Genomic DNA, 16,587 nt, shown 5'->3' with positions numbered 1-16,587 from the left:
TCCCCAACCTCAATGAATATATATATAGACGTTCAGGACAGAGACTGAATCTCCTGTGTAAACACCCCTTCCCCAACCTCAATGAATATATATATACGTTCAGGACAGAGACTGAATCTCCTGTGTAAACACCCCTTCCCCAACCTCAATGAATATATATATACGTTCAGGACAGAGACTGAATCTCCTGTGTAAACACCCCTTCCCCAACCTCAATGAATATATATATATAGACGTTCAGGACAGAGACTGAATCTCCTGTGTAAACACCCCTTCCCCAACCTCAATGAATATATATATAGACGTTCAGGACAGAGACTGAATCTCCTGTGTAAACACCCCTTCCCCAACCTCAATGAATATATATATAGACGTTCAGGACAGAGACTGAATCTCCTGTGTAAACACCCCTTCCCCAACCTCAATGAATATATATATAGACGTTCAGGACAGAGACTGAATCTCCTGTGTAAACACCCCTTCCCCAACCTCAATGAATATATATATAGACGTTCAGGACAGAGACTGAATCTCCTGTGTAAACACCCCTTCCCCAACCTCAATGAATATATATATAGACGTTCAGGACAGAGACTGAATCTCCTGTGTAAACACCCCTTCCCCAACCTCAATGAATATATATATAGACGTTCAGGACAGAGACTGAATCTCCTGTGTAAACACCCCTTCCCCAACCTCAATGAATATATATATAGACGTTCAGGACAGAGACTGAATCTCCTGTGTAAACACCCCTTCCCCAACCTCAATGAATATATATATAGACGTTCAGGACAGAGACTGAATCTCCTGTGTAAACACCCCTTCCCCAACCTCAATGAATATATATATACGTTCAGGACAGAGACTGAATCTCCTGTGTAAACACCCCTTCCCCAACCTCAATGAATATATACATATACACGTTCAGGACAGAGACTGAATCTCCTGTGTAAACACCCCTTCCCCAACCTCAATGAATATATATATAGACGTTCAGGACAGAGACTGAATCTCCTGTGTAAACACCCCTTCCCCAACCTCAATGAATATATATATAGACGTTCAGGACAGAGACTGAATCTCCTGTGTAAACACCCCTTCCCCAACCTCAATGAATATATATATAGACGTTCAGGACAGAGACTGAATCTCCTGTGTAAACACCCCTTCCCCAACCTCAATGAATATATATACAGTGGGGCAAAAAAGTATTTAGTCAGCCACCAATTGTGCAAGTTCTCCCACTTAAAAAGATGAGAGAGGCCTGTAATTTTCATCATAGGTACACTTCAACTATGACAGACAAAATGAGAAAAAAAATCCAGAAAATCACATTGTAGGATTTTTTATGAATTTATTTGCAAATTATGGTGGAAAATAAGTATTTGGTCACCTACAAACAAGCAAGATTTCTGGCTCTCACAGACCTGTAACTTCTTCTTTAAGAGGCTCCTCTGTCCTCCACTCGTTACCTGTATTAATGGCACCTGTTTGAACTTGTTATCAGTATAAAAGACACCTGTCCACAACCTCAAACAGTCACACTCCAAACTCCACTATGGCCAAGACCAAAGAGCTGTCAAAGGACACCAGAAACAAAATTGTAGACCTGCACCAGGCCGGGAAGACTGAATCTGCAATAGGTAAGCAGCTTGGTTTGAAGAAATCAACTGTGGGAGCAATTATTAGGAAATGGAAGACATACAAGACCACTGATAATCTCCCTCGATCTGGGGCTCCACGCAAGATCTCCCCCCGTGGGGTCAAAATGATCACAAGAACGGTGAGCAAAAATCCCAGAACCACACGGGGGGACCTAGTGAATGACCTGCAGAGAGCTGGGACCAAAGTAACAAAGCCTACCATCAGTAACACACTACGTCACCAGGGACTCAAATCCTGCAGTGCCAGACGTGTCCCCCTGCTTAAGCCAGTACATGTCCAGGCCCGTCTGAAGTTTGCTAGAGAGCATTTGGATGATCCAGAAGAAGATTGGGAGAATGTCATATGGTCAGATGAAACCAAAATATAACTTGTTGGTAAAAACTCAACTCGTCGTGTTTGGAGGACAAAGAATGCTGAGTTGCATCCAAAGAACACCATACCTACTGTGAAGCATGGGGGTGGAAACATCATGCTTTGGGGCTGTTTTTCTGCAAAGGGACCAGGACGACTGATCCGTGTAAAGGAAAGAATGAATGGGGCCATGTATCGTGAGATTTTGAGTGAAAACCTCCTTCCACCAGCAAGGGCATTGAAGATGAAACGTGGCTGGGTCTTTCAGCATGACAATGATCCCAAACACACCGCCCGGGCAACGAAGGAGTGGCTTCGTAAGAAGCATTTCAAGGTCCTGGAGTGGCCTAGCCAGTATCCAGGTCTCAACCCCATAGAAAATCTTTGGAGGGAGTTGAAAGTCCGTGTTGCCCAGCAACAGCCCCAAAACATCACTGCTCTAGAGGAGATATGCATGGAGGAATGGGCCAAAATACCAGCAACAGTGTGTGAAAACCTTGTGAAGACTTACAGAAAACGTTTGACCTCTGTCATTGCCAACAAAGGGTATATAACAAAGTATTGAGATAAACTTTTGTTATTGACCAAATACTTATTTTCCACCATAATTTGCAAATAAATTCACAAAAAAATCCTACAATGTGATTTTCTGGATTTTTTTTTCTCATTTTGTCTGTCATAGTTGAAGTGTACCTATGATGAAAATTACAGGTCTCTCTCATCTTTTTAAGTGGGAGAACTTGCACAATTGGTGGCAGACTAAATACTTTTTTGCCCCACTGTATAGACGTTCAGGACAGAGACTGAATCTCCTGTGTAAACACCCCTTCCCCAACCTCAATGAATATATACATATACACGTTCAGGACAGAGACTGAATCTCCTGTGTAAACACCCCATCCCCAACCTCAATGAATATATACATATACACGTTCAGGACAGAGACTGAATCTCCTGTGTAAACACCCCTTCCCCAACCTCAATGAATATATATATATACACGTTCAGGACAGAGACTGAATCTCCTGTGTAAACACCCCTTCCCCAACCTCAATGAATATATATATACGTTCAGGACAGAGACTGAATCTCCTGTGTAAACACCCCTTCCCCAACCTCAATGAATATATATATAGACGTTCAGGACAGAGACTGAATCTCCTGTGTAAACACCCCTTCCCCAACCTCAATGAATATATATATACACGTTCAGGACAGAGACTGAATCTCCTGTGTAAACACCCCTTCCCCAACCTCAATGAATATATATATAGACGTTCAGGACAGAGACTGAATCTCCTGTGTAAACACCCCTTCCCCAACCTCAATGAATATATATATACGTTCAGGACAGAGACTGAATCTCCTGTGTAAACACCCCTTCCCCAACCTCAATGAATATATATAGACGTTCAGGACAGAGACTGAATTTTAATACAAATGGTTTATTATCATACATTTCTTAATCCATCCCGGGGTAGGACATGAGGCGGAGGGGGGAGAGAGGGAGAAGGGGGAGACGGGGGGAGAGAGAGGGAGACGGGGAGAGAGAGAGGGAGACGGGGAGAGAGAGAGAGACGGGGGGAGAGAGAGGGAGACGGGGGGAGAGAGAGGGAGACGGGGAGAGAGAGAGGGAGACGGGGGGAGAGAGAGAGACGGGGAGAGAGAGGGAGACGGGGAGAGAGAGGGAGACGGGGAGAGAGAGGGAGACGGGGAGAGAGAGGGAGACGGGGAGAGAGAGAGAGACGGGGGGAGAGAGAGGGAGACGGGGAGAGAGAGAGGGAGACGGGGAGAGAGAGAGGGAGACGGGGGGAGAGAGAGGGAGACGGGGGGAGAGAGAGGGAGACGGGGGGAGAGAGAGGGAGACGGGGAGAGAGAGAGGGAGACGGGAGAGAGAGAGGGAGACGGGGAGAGAGAGAGGGAGACGGGGGGAGAGAGGGAGACGGGGGGAGAGAGAGGGAGACGGGGAGAGAGAGAGGGAGACGGGGAGAGAGAGAGGGAGACGGGGAGAGAGAGAGGGAGACGGGGGGAGAGAGGGAGACGGGGAGAGAGAGGGAGACGGGGAGAGAGAGGGAGACGGGGAGAGAGAGAGAGACGGGGGGAGAGAGAGGGAGACGGGGAGAGAGAGAGGGAGACGGGGAGAGAGAGAGGGAGACGGGGAGAGAGAGAGGGAGACGGGGGGAGAGAGAGGGAGACGGGGGGAGAGAGGGAGACGGGGGGAGAGAGAGGGAGACGGGGGGAGAGAGAGGGAGACGGGGGGAGAGAGAGGGAGACGGGGGGAGAGAGAGGGAGACGGGGGGAGAGAGGGAGACGGGGGAGAGAGAGAGACGGGGGGAGAGAGGGAGAAAGGAGAGAGAGGGGGAGAGAGGGTGAGAAGGGCAGAAGGGGAGAGAAGGGGGAGAGAGGGAGAAGGGGAGCGAGAGGGAGAAGGGGGAGAAAGGGGGAGAGAGAGGGAGAAAGGGGGAGAGAGAGCGAGAAGGGGGAGAAAGAGCGAGATGGGGGAGAGGGGGGAGAAAGAGAGGAAGGTATATATGGTGCCCTACTGTATGTGGCTTTGGTCAAAAGTAGTGCACTATTATAGGGAATAGGGTGTCATTTGAGGGTACATACCCGCTGTGTAGTAACACAGGAGCTTCTATGTTATTTACACAGGACTGTCTCTCACTCACACTCAGCTCACCTTAACACACTGACTACAGCACAGTGATGATATAAGAGACCAGAGATACGCTGGGAGAATAACAACAGCACCACACATGTTGTACATCTGACCGGTACATAGTTACTGTCCAGGAAATAAAGGAATCGTTTTTCATTGGAATGTCTTAGTACCTCGACGGTCCAACTCTCCCATTGTTTAACAGAAGCGTCTAAATGGATCTGTGTGTGTGTTCAAGGGCTTGTTTTGGCCCCTAGATGTATCTGTGTGTGTGTGTGTGTGTGTGTGTGTGTGTGTGTGTGTGTGTGTGTGTGTGTGTGTGTGTGTGTGTGTGTGTGTGTGTGTGTGTGTGTGTGTGTGTGTGTGTGTGTGTTCAAGGGCTTGTGTTGGCCCCTAGATGTATCTGTGTGTGTTCAGGGGCTTGTGTTGGCCCCTAGATGTATACGACAGGCTGACTGACCTCCCCCGACAGGCTGACTGACCTCCCCCGACAGGCTGACTGACCTCCCCCGACAGGCTGACTGACCTCCCCCGACAGGCTGACTGACTTCCCCCGACAGGCTGACTGACCTCCCCCGACAGGCTGACTGACCTCCCCCGACAGGCTGACTGACCTCCCCCGACAGGCTGACTGAAAGAGGGAGAAAAAAAACAACAGTGAAGTCTCTCTCCCCATCCATCTCTCTCTCCCTCCATCTCTCCCTCCCTCCCCTTTGTCCTGTGTTCATTTTTGTCTAATCTCTAAATCTCTCCACTCTGTCAGCAGTAAAAAGGGTCGAAATACTAAATTATGAGTGTGTGTGTGCCTCTCCTTTTCTTGCATACTGAAAATAATGAGCCCCCTAAAGACGGTGAAGAGAGAGAGATAGAGGGGAGGAGAGAGAGACAGAGAGAGGGGAGGAGAGAAGGAGAGAGAGAGACAGAGAGAGAGAGGGGGGAGGAGAGACAGAGAGGGGAAGAGAGACAGAGACACAGAGAGAGACAGAGCGAGAGAGACAGAGAGAGAGACACAGAGAGAGGGGAAGAGAGAGAGACAGAGAGAGAGACACAGAGAGAGAGGGGAGGAGAGAGAGACAGAGAGAGAGGGGAGGAGAGAGAGAGACAGAGAGAGAGACACAGAGAGAGAGGGGAGGAGAGAGAGACAGAGAGAGAGGGGAGGAGAGAGAGAGACACAGAGAGAGAGGGGAGGAGAGAGAGGGGAGGAGAGAGAGAGACAGAGAGAGAGACACAGAGAGAGAGGGGAGGAGAGAGAGAGAGAGAGAGACACACAGAGAGAGAGGGGAGGAGAGAGAGACAGAGAGAGAGGGGAGGAGAGAGAGGGGAGGAGAGAGAGAGACAGAGAGAGAGGGGAGGAGAGAGAGGGGAGGAGAGAGAGAGACAGAGGGAGAGGGGAGGAGAGAGAGACAGAGAGAGAGGGGAGGAGAGAGAGGGGAGGAGAGAGAGAGACAGAGAGAGAGGGGAGGAGAGAGAGACAGAGAGAGAGGGGAGGAGAGAGAGAGACAGAGAGAGAGACACAGAGAGAGAGGGGAGGAGAGAGAGAGACAGAGAGAGCTCTTCAATCTGTAGTCAGTAATCTCCTCTCCAACTCAATGTCTATAATGTCTTCCTGGTTTTAGTGGAATGTTAAGAGGTAAACGCCATTGGTGGTAACCCTGGAGACAAGGAAGAATGGGGAGGGTCCAAAGAGTGTTCAGCTGTGAGAGTGTTCACAGTTTGACAGCGACCACACAGGCCCCAGCCCGGCCCAGACACAGTGGAGCCACCTAGAGGAAAAACACAGGAAGGAACAAATCAAACTGTATTGAATTTGTCACAAGCCCTTAACCAACAATGCAGTTTTAAGAAAAACAAGTGTTCAGTAAAAAATAGAAAAATAAAAAGTAACAAATACTTAAAGAGTATCAGTAAATGTAGGTAGAGTTATTAAAGTGACTGTGGATAGATAATAACCAGAGAACATATTGTGTTTATACCTGAAGGGATGTGTGTGTGTGTGTGTGTGTGTGTGTGTGTGTGTGTGTGTGTGTGTGTGTGTGTGTGTGTGTGTGTGTGTGTGTGTGTGTGTGTGTGTGTGTGTGTGTGTGTGTGTGTGTGTGTGTGTGTATACCTGAAGGGATGTGTGTGTGTGTGTGTGTGTGTGTGTGTGTGTGTGTGTGTGTGTGTGTGTGTGTATACCTGAAGGGATGTGTGTGTGTGTGTGTGTGTGTGTGTGTGTGTGTGTGTGTGTGTGTGTGTGTGTGTGTGTGTGTGTGTGTGTGTGTGTGTGTGTGTGTATACCTGTGTCCACTCGTTGGTCTGGGGATCGTAGGCCTCGACAGTGTTCAGGTACACCGTTCCATCGTAACCACCGACCGCATAGAGACGGTCTCCAAGGAGACACACACCAACAGCGTCACGACTGATACTCATGGGGGCTACCGCCGTCCACGCGTCCGTCTGGGGGTCGTACCTACACACACACACACACACACACACACACACACACAGTTGAATACCTCTAAACCTGCGCCAATATTTGCACATGTTCAATATTTATAGCGCAATTACCTAAAACACTTAAAACACACACACCCCCGACCCCTGACCCCTGACCCCCTGACCTCTCCACACAGTCGCTGAGTCGTGATGCCAGGCTGGAGGCGGGAGCGTCATGTCCTCCAATAGCGTAAAGGAAACCGTTCCAGGTAGCCACGCCCACCCCGCCTCGACGCTTCGCCATCGGAGCACAGCAGCTCCACCTGGTGGTGCGGAGGTCACACACACACACACACACACATACACAACACAAGCTCCTTCTCGTCACAGATACACACCCTGGTCGGTTTATTAGGAAACACTTATCCAGAACAGCCTGAATTATTTGGGGCGTGGATCCTACAAGTCACAGATACACACCCTGGCCAGTTTATTAGGAAACACCTATCCAGAACAGCCTGGATTCTTCGGGGTGTGGATTCTACAAGGTGTCAGAAACGTTCTACAGGGATGTCGATCTCATCTCAAAGACGTTCTATTGAGCTTGGACAGCGACAATGTTTCAGAGATGATGTGGCGTTCAAACGTTTGCCTCCAGAACAGACTGAATTCTTTGGGGCATGAACACATTGCTCAACTGGTTCCACCACACCATTCCACCACAGCCACCAGCTGTACCGTTGACACCAGACAGGATGGGTCCAAATCCCTGACTCTGCCACCAGCTGTACCGTTGACACCAGACAGGATGGGTCCAAATCCCTGACTCTGCCACCAGCTGTACCGTTGACACCAGACAGGATGGGTCCAAATCCCTGACTCTGCCACCAGCTGTACCGTTGACACCAGGCAGGATGGGTCCAAATCCCTGACTCTGCCACCAGCTGTACCGTTGACACCAGACAGGATGGGTCCAAATCCCTGACTCTGCCACCAGCTGTACCGTTGACACCAGACAGGATGGGTCCAAATCCCTGACTCTGCCATCAGCTGTACCGTTGACACCAGACAGGATGGGTCCAAATCCCTGACTCTGCCACCAGCTGTACCGTTGACACCAGGCAGGATGGGTCCAAATCCCTGACTCTGCCACCAGCTGTACCGTTGACACCAGACAGGATGGGTCCAAATCCCTGACTCTGCCACCAGCTGTACCGTTGACACCAGACAGGATGGGTCCAAATCCTTGACTCTGCCACCAGCGTTAAGCAACAGGAAACCGGGGATTCATCAGACATGTTTTTCAACTCCTCATTTGTCCAGTGTTGATGATGTCATGTCCACTGGAGACACTTCTTCTTGTTTTTAAACTGATACGACTGGAATCCGGTGTGAGTGTATATTTTTTATATATAAATAAATAATATACACACACATATGTGCAAAGCCGTCATCAAGGCTACTTTAAAGAATCTCAAATATATGTTGATTTGTTTAACACTTTGTTGGTTACTACATGATTCCATATATGTTATTTCATAGTGTTGATGTCTTCACTATTATTCTACAATGTAGAAAATAGTAAAAATAAAGAAAAACCCTGGAATGAGTACGTGTGTCCAAACTTTTGACTGGTACTGTACACGTACACACACACACACCCCCCCCCCCCCCATTGATGAAGACCACTAAACATAGCCGCACACACACCTGTTGGTGTGGGGGTCAAAACACTCAACGGAGCGCAGACAGGAACTTCCATCACGACCCCCTACTGCATACAACCTGGAGAGAGAGAGAGATGGAGGGGCGGGGAGAGAGAGAAAGAGAGAGAGAGAGAGAGAGAGAGAGAGAGAGAGAGAGAGAGAGAGAGAGAGAGAGAGAGAGAGAGAGAGAGAGAGAGAGAGAGAGAGAGAGAGAGAGAGAGAGAGAGAGAGAGAGAGAGAGAGAGACTGTTGGTCCCACCATTTATTTATATATATATTATATAAATATTATATTATATTATATTATAATTTCTATTTTATATTATATATATTTTGTATATATATACATATATATTTTATTTTTCGATATGTATACTTTGACAATGTAAGTAATAATGAACTTGCCATGTCAATAAAGTCAATTGAATTGAATTGAGAGAGAGAGAGAGAGAGAGAGAGAGAGAGGAGGGACGGAGAGAGAGAGAGACAGAGAGAGAGAGAGAGAGCAAGAGAGAGAGAAAGGAGAGAGAGAGACAGAGAGAGAGAGAGAGAGAGAGAGAGAGAGAGAGAGAGAGAGAGAGAGAGAGAGAGAGAGAGAGAGAGAGACAGAGAGACAGAGAGAGAGAGAGAGAGAGAAAGGTGTGAATCGTGCAGCCGTTCCATCACACCACCATCTGCTCTTCACCTGGTTGTCTTTACACAGACAGACACAAAGACAGACAGAACTCTAGGAAGAAAATAAACTAGTTTTGTCTGTGGAAACCTCTCTCTGGGTCTGTGGAAAACCTCTCTCTGGGTCTGTGGAAAACCTCTCTCTGGGTCTGTGGAAAACCTCTCTCTGGGTCTGTGGGAAACCTCTCTCTGGGTCTGTGGGAAACCTCTCTCTGGGTCTGTGGGAAACCTCTCTCTGGGTCTGTGGGAAACCTCTCTGGGTCTGTGGGAAACCTCTTTCTGGGTCTGTGGAAAACCTCTCTCTGGGTCTGTGGGAAACCTCTCTCTGGGTCTGTGGGAAACCTCTCTCTGGGTCTGTGGAAAACCTCTCTCTGGGTCTGTGGAAAACCTCTCTCTGGGTCTGTGGAAAACCTCTCTCTGGGTCTGTGGGAAACCTCTCTCTGGGTCTGTGGGAAACCTCTCTCTGGGTCTGTGGGAAACCTCTCTCTGGGTCTGTGGGAAACCTATCTCTGGGTCTGTGGAAAACCTCTCTCTGGGACTGTGGAAACTCTCTCTCTGGGTCTGTGGAAAAACCTCTCTCTGGGTCTGTGGAAAACCTCTCTCTGGGTCTGTGGAAAACCTCTCTCTGGGTCTGTGGAAAACCTATCTCTGGGTCTGTGGAAAACCTCTCTCTGGGTCTGTGGAAAACCTCTCTCTGGGTCTGTGGGAAACCTATCTCTGGGTCTGTGGAAAACCTCTCTCTGGGTCTGTGGAAAACCTCTCTCTGGGTCTGTGGGAAACCTCTCTCTGGGTCTGTGGAAAATCTCTCTCTGGGTCTGTGGGAAAATCTCTCTCTGGTCTGTTGGAAAACCTCTCTATGTCAAGTGCTCCATCAGACAATTCATGAAGCTCCATCAGACAAGTCATGAAGCTCCATCAGGCGAGTCATGAAGCTCCATCAGACGAGTCATGAAGCTCCATCAGACGAGTCATGAAGCTCCATCAGACGAGTCATGAAGCTCCATCAGACGAGTCATGAAGCTCCATCAGACGAGTCATGAAGCTCCATCAGACGAGTCATGAAGCTCCATCAGACGAGTCATGAAGCTCCATCAGACGAGTCATGAAGCTCCATCAGACGAGTCATGAAGCTCCATCAGACGAGTCATGAAGCTCCATCAGACGAGTCATGAAGCTCCATCAGACGAGTCACGAGCTCCATCAGACAAGTCATGAAGCTCCATCAGACAAGTCATGAAGCTCCATCAGACAAGTCATGAAGCTCCATCAGACAAGTCATGAAGCTCCATCAGACAAGTCATGAGTTCCATCAGACAAGTCACGAGCTCCATCAGACAAGTCATGAAGCTCCATCAGACAAGTCATGAAGCTCCATCAGACAAGTCATGTGTGTGTGTGTACCTACTTCCCTCTGAGTACAGCTACTCCTACAGTAGATCGAGGTGTTGCCATGCTGGCGATGAAGCTCCACTGACGAGCCTGAGGATCCCACCTTGAACACACACACACACACACACACACACACACACACACACACACACACACACACACACACACACACACACACAGTGTATAGAGAGAGACAGAGAGAGAGCCAGAGAGAGAGAGAGAGACAGACAGACAGACAGAGTGTGTTTATTTAATTGTTTTCAATTTCTAACATCCCCCTGATTGTCCTGTTGCATTGACAATCTCTAAAGTAAAGTCATATGACGAGACCTGTAAAGTCATATGACCAGACCTGTAAAGTCATATGACCAGACCTGTAAAGTCATTTGACCAGAACAGACCTGTAAAGTCATATGACCAGACCTGTAAAGTCACATGACCAGAACAGACCTGTAAAGTCACATGACCAGAACAGACCTGTAAAGTCACATGACCAGAGCTGTAAAGTCATATGAACAGACCAGACCTGTAAAGTCATATGAACAGACCAGACCTGTAAAGTCACATGACCAGACCTGTAAAGTCATATTACCAGACCAGGCCTGTAAAGTCATATGAACAGACCTGTAAAGTCACATGACCTGACCTGTAAAGTCATATGAACAGACCAGACCTGTAAAGTCATATGAACAGACCAGACCTGTAAAGTCACATGACCAGACCTGTAAAGTCATATTACCAGACCAGGCCTGTAAAGTCATATAAACAGACCTGTAAAGTCACATGACCTGACCTGTAAAGTCATATGAACAGACCAGACCTGTAAAGTCATATGAACAGACCAGACCTGTAAAGTCACATGACCAGACCTGTAAAGTCATATGACCAGACCTGTAAAGTCATATGACCAGACCTGTAAAGTCATATGACCTGACCAGACCTGTAAAGTCATATGACCTGACCAGACCTGTAAAGTCATATGACCTGACCAGACCTGTAAAGTCATATGACCAGATCAGGCCTGTAAAGTCATATGACCAGACCTGTAAAGTCATATGACCAGACCTGTAAAGCCATATTACCAGACCAGACCTGTAAAGTCATATGAACAGACCTGTAAAGTCATATGACCAGACCTGTAAAGCCATATTACCAGACCAGACCTGTAAAGTCATATGACCAGACCTGTAAAGTCATATGACCAGACCTGTAAAGTCATATGAACAGACCTGTAAAGTCATATGACCAGACCTGTAAAGTCATATGACCAGACCTGTAAAGTCATATGACCAGACCTGTAAAGTCATATGAACAGACCTGTAAAGTCATATGAACAGACCTGTAAAGTCATATGAACAGACCAGGCCTGTAAAGTCATATGACCAGACCTGTAAAGTCATATGACCAGACCTGTAAAGCCATATTACCAGACCTGTAAAGTCATATGACCAGACCTGTAAAGTCATATGACCTGACCAGACCTGTAAAGTCATATGACCTGACCAGACCTGTAAAGTCATATGACCTGACCAGACCTGTAAAGTCATATGACCAGACCAGGCCTGTAAAGTCATATGACCAGACCTGTAAAGTCATATGACCAGACCTGTAAAGCCATATTACCAGACCAGACCTGTAAAGTCATATGAACAGACCTGTAAAGTCATATGACCAGACCTGTAAAGCCATATTACCAGACCAGACCTGTAAAGTCATATGACCAGACCTGTAAAGTCATATGACCAGACCTGTAAAGTCATATGAACAGACCTGTAAAGTCATATGACCAGACCTGTAAAGTCATATGACCAGACCTGTAAAGTAATATGACCAGACCTGTAAAGTCATATGAACAGACCTGTAAAGTCATATGAACAGACCTGTAAAGTCATATTACCAGACCAGGCCTGTAAAGTCATATGACCAGACCTGTAAAGTCATATGACCAGACCTGTAAAGCCATATTACCAGACCTGTAAAGTCATATGACCAGACCTGTAAAGTCATATGACCTGACCAGACCTGTAAAGTCATATGACCTGACCAGACCTGTAAAGTCATATGACCAGACCAGGCCTGTAAAGTCATATGACCAGACCTGTAAAGTCATATTACCAGACCTGTAAAGCCATATTACCAGACCAGACCTGTAAAGTCATATGACCTGACCAGACCTGTAAAGTCATATGACCTGACCAGACCTGTAAAGTCATATGACCAGACCAGACCTGTAAAGTCATATGACCAGACCAGACCTGTAAAGTCATATGACCTGACCAGACCTGTAAAGTCATATTACCAGACCAGGCCTGTAAAGTCATATGACCAGACCTGTAAAGTCATATGACCAGACCTGTAAAGCCATATTACCAGACCTGTAAAGTCATATGACCAGACCAGACCTGTAAAGTCATATTACCAGACCTGTAAAGTCACATGACCAGACCTGTAAAGTCACATGACCAGACCTGTAAAGTCACATGACCAGACCTGTAAAGTCACATGACCAGACCTGTAAAGTCACATGACCAGACCTGTAAAGTCATATGACCAGACCTGTAAAGTCATATGACCAGACCTGTAAAGTCATATGACCAGACCTGTAAAGTCATATGACCAGACCTGTAAAGTCATATGACCAGACCTGTAAAGTCATATGACCAGACCTGTAAAGTCATATGACCAGAACTGTAAAGTCACATGAACAGAACAGACCTGTAAAGTCATATGACCAGACCTGTAAAGCCATATGACCAGACCTGTAAAGTCATATGACCAGACCTGTAAAGTCATATGACCAGACCTGTAAAGCCATATGACCAGACCTGTAAAGTCATATGACCAGACCTGTAAAGTCATATGACCAGACCTGTAAAGTCATATGACCAGACCTGTAAAGTCATATGAACAGAACAGACCTGTAAAGTCATATGACCAGACCTGTAAAGTCATATGACCAGACCAGACCTGTAAAGTCATATGACCAGACCTGTAAAGTCATATGACCAGACCTGTAAAGTCATATGACCAGACCTGTAAAGTCACATGACCAGACCTGTAAAGTCATATGACCAGACCAGACCTGTAAAGTCATATGACCAGACCTGACCTGTAAAGTCATATGACCAGAACAGACCTGTAAAGCCATATGACCAGACCTGACCTGTAAAGTCATATGACCAGACCTGTAAAGCCATATGACCAGACCTGTAAAGTCATATGACCAGACCTGTAAAGTCACATGACCAGACCTGTAAAGTCATATGACCAGACCAGACCTGTAAAGTCATATGACCAGACCTGTAAAGCCATATGACCAGACCTGTAAAGTCATATGACCAGACCTGTAAAGTCATATGACCAGACCAGACCTGTAAAGTCATATGACCAGACCTGTGAAGCCATATGACCTGACCTGTAAAGTCATATGACCAGACCAGTAAAGTCATATGACCAGACCTGTAAAGTCATATGACCAGACCTGTAAAGTCATATGACCAGACCTGTAAAGTCATATGACCAGACCTGTAAAGTCATATGACCAGACCTGTAAAGTCATATGACCAGACCTGTAAAGTCACATGACCAGACCTGTAAAGTCATATGACCAGACCTGTAAAGTCATATGACCAGACCTGTAAAGTCATATGACCAGACCAGTAAAGTCATATGACCAGACCTGTAAAGTCATATGACCAGACCTGTAAAGTCATATGACCAGACCAGTAAAGTCATATGACCAGACCTGTAAAGTCATATGACCAGACCTGTAAAGTCACATGACCAGACCTGTAAAGTCACATGACCAGACCTATAAAGTCATATGACCAGACCTGTAAAGTCATATGACCAGACCTGTAAAGTCATATGAACAGACCAGACCTGTAATGTCATATGACCAGACCTGTAAAGTCACATGACCAGACCTGTAAAGTCATTTGACCAGACCAGACCTGTAAAGTCATATGACCAGACCTGTAAAGTCATATGACCAGACCTGTAAAGTCATATGACCAGACCTGTAAAGTCATATGACCAGACCTGTAAAGTCATATGACCAGACCTGTAAAGTCATATGACCAGACCAGACCTGTAAAGTCATATGACCAGACCTGTAATGTCATATGACCAGACCTGTAAAGTCACATGACCAGACCTGTAAAGTCATATGACCAGACCTGTAAAGTCATATGACCAGACCTGTAATGTCATATGACCAGACCTGTAAAGTCATATGACCAGACCAGACCTGTAAAGTCATATGACCAGACCAGACCTGTAAAGTCATATGACCAGACCAGACCTGTAAAGTCATATGACCAGACCAGACCTGTAAAGTCATATTACCAGACCTGTAAAGTCATATGACCAGACCTGTAAAGTCATATGACCAGACCTGTAAAGCCATATGACCAGACCTGTAAAGTCACATGACCAGAACAGACCTGTAAAGTCACATGACCAGACCTGTAAAGTCACATGACCAGACCTGTAAAGTCACATGACCAGACCTGTAAAGTCACATGAACAGACCTGTAAAGTCATATGACCAGACCTGACCTGTAAAGTCATATGACCAGACCTGTAAAGTCATATGACCAGACCTATAAAGTCATATGACCAGACCAGACCTGTAAAGCCATATGACCAGACCTGACCTGTAAAGTCATATGACCAGACCAGACCTGTAAAGTCATATGACCAGACCTATAAAGTCATATGACCAGACCAGACCTCTAAAGTCATATGACCAGACCTGTAAAGTCATATCACCAGACCTGTAAAGCCATATGACCAGACCTGTAAAGTCATATGACCAGACCTGTAAAGTCATATGAACAGACCTGTAAAGTCATATGACCAGACCTGTAAAGTCACATGAACAGACCTGTAAAGTCATATGACAAGACCTGTAAAGTCATATGACCAGACCTGTAAAGCCATATGACCAGACCTGTAAAGTCATATGAACAGACCTGTAAAGTCATATGAACAGACCTGTAAAGTCATATGACCAGACCAGACCTGTAAAGTCATATGACCAGACCAGACCTGTAAAGTCATATGACCAGACCAGACCTGTAAAGTCATATGAACAGACCTGTAAAGTCACATGACCAGACCTGTAAAGTCACATGAACAGACCTGTAAAGTCATATGACCAGACCAGACCTGTAAAGTCATATGACCAGACCTGACCTGTAAAGTCATATGACCAGACCTGTAAAGTCATATGACCAGACCTATAAAGTCATATGACCAGACCAGACCTGTAAAGCCATATGACCAGACCTGACCTGTAAAGTCATATGACCAGACCAGACCTGTAAAGTCATATGACCAGACCTATAAAGTCATATGACCAGACCAGACCTCTAAAGTCATATGACCAGACCTGTAAAGTCATATCACCAGACCTGTAAAGCCATATGACCAGACCTGTAAAGTCATATGACCAGACCTGTAAAGTCATATGAACAGACCTGTAAAGTCATATGACCAGACCTGTAAAGTCACATGAACAGACCTGTAAAGTCATATGACAAGACCTGTAAAGTCATATGACCAGACCTGTAAAGCCATATGACCAGACCTGTAAAGTCATATGAACAGACCTGTAAAGTCATATGAACAGACCTGTAAAGTCATATGACCAGACCAGACCTGTAAAGTCATATGACCAGACCAGACCTGTAAAGTCATATGACCAGACCAGACCTGTAAAGT

The 16,587-nt window shown here is 46.4% G+C and overlaps 1 protein-coding gene across 2 annotated transcripts in view; it reads right to left on the bottom strand.

The window, feature by feature from the left end:
• Window positions 1–4,948: 4,948 nt before the first annotated feature.
• LOC139579631 (kelch-like protein 5) overlaps window positions 4,949–16,587 on the bottom strand; it is a 49,094-nt gene continuing 37,455 nt past the window's right edge. Inside the window, exons 11-16 of one of the 2 annotated variants that reach the window (XM_071408446.1) lie at window positions 10,877–10,963; window positions 9,176–9,199; window positions 8,804–8,878; window positions 7,279–7,416; window positions 6,956–7,127; window positions 4,949–6,441 (exon numbers count right to left, since the gene is read on the bottom strand). In XM_071408446.1, the coding sequence (XP_071264547.1) occupies window positions 6,385–6,441; window positions 6,956–7,127; window positions 7,279–7,416; window positions 8,804–8,878; window positions 9,176–9,199; window positions 10,877–10,963 (553 nt within the window). In that variant the 3' untranslated portion in view covers window positions 4,949–6,384. The remainder of the gene's footprint in view (window positions 6,442–6,955; window positions 7,128–7,278; window positions 7,417–8,803; window positions 8,879–9,175; window positions 9,200–10,876; window positions 10,964–16,587) is intronic. The other variant, XM_071408447.1, reaches the window with a different exon arrangement.

Source organism: Salvelinus alpinus, chromosome 6, assembly GCF_045679555.1.
Source record: "Salvelinus alpinus chromosome 6, SLU_Salpinus.1, whole genome shotgun sequence".
Classification (NCBI taxonomy): domain Eukaryota; kingdom Metazoa; phylum Chordata; class Actinopteri; order Salmoniformes; family Salmonidae; genus Salvelinus; species Salvelinus alpinus.
The sequence above is the reverse complement of the archived record's forward strand: the minus strand, read 5'-3'. Positions and strand labels throughout refer to the sequence as shown.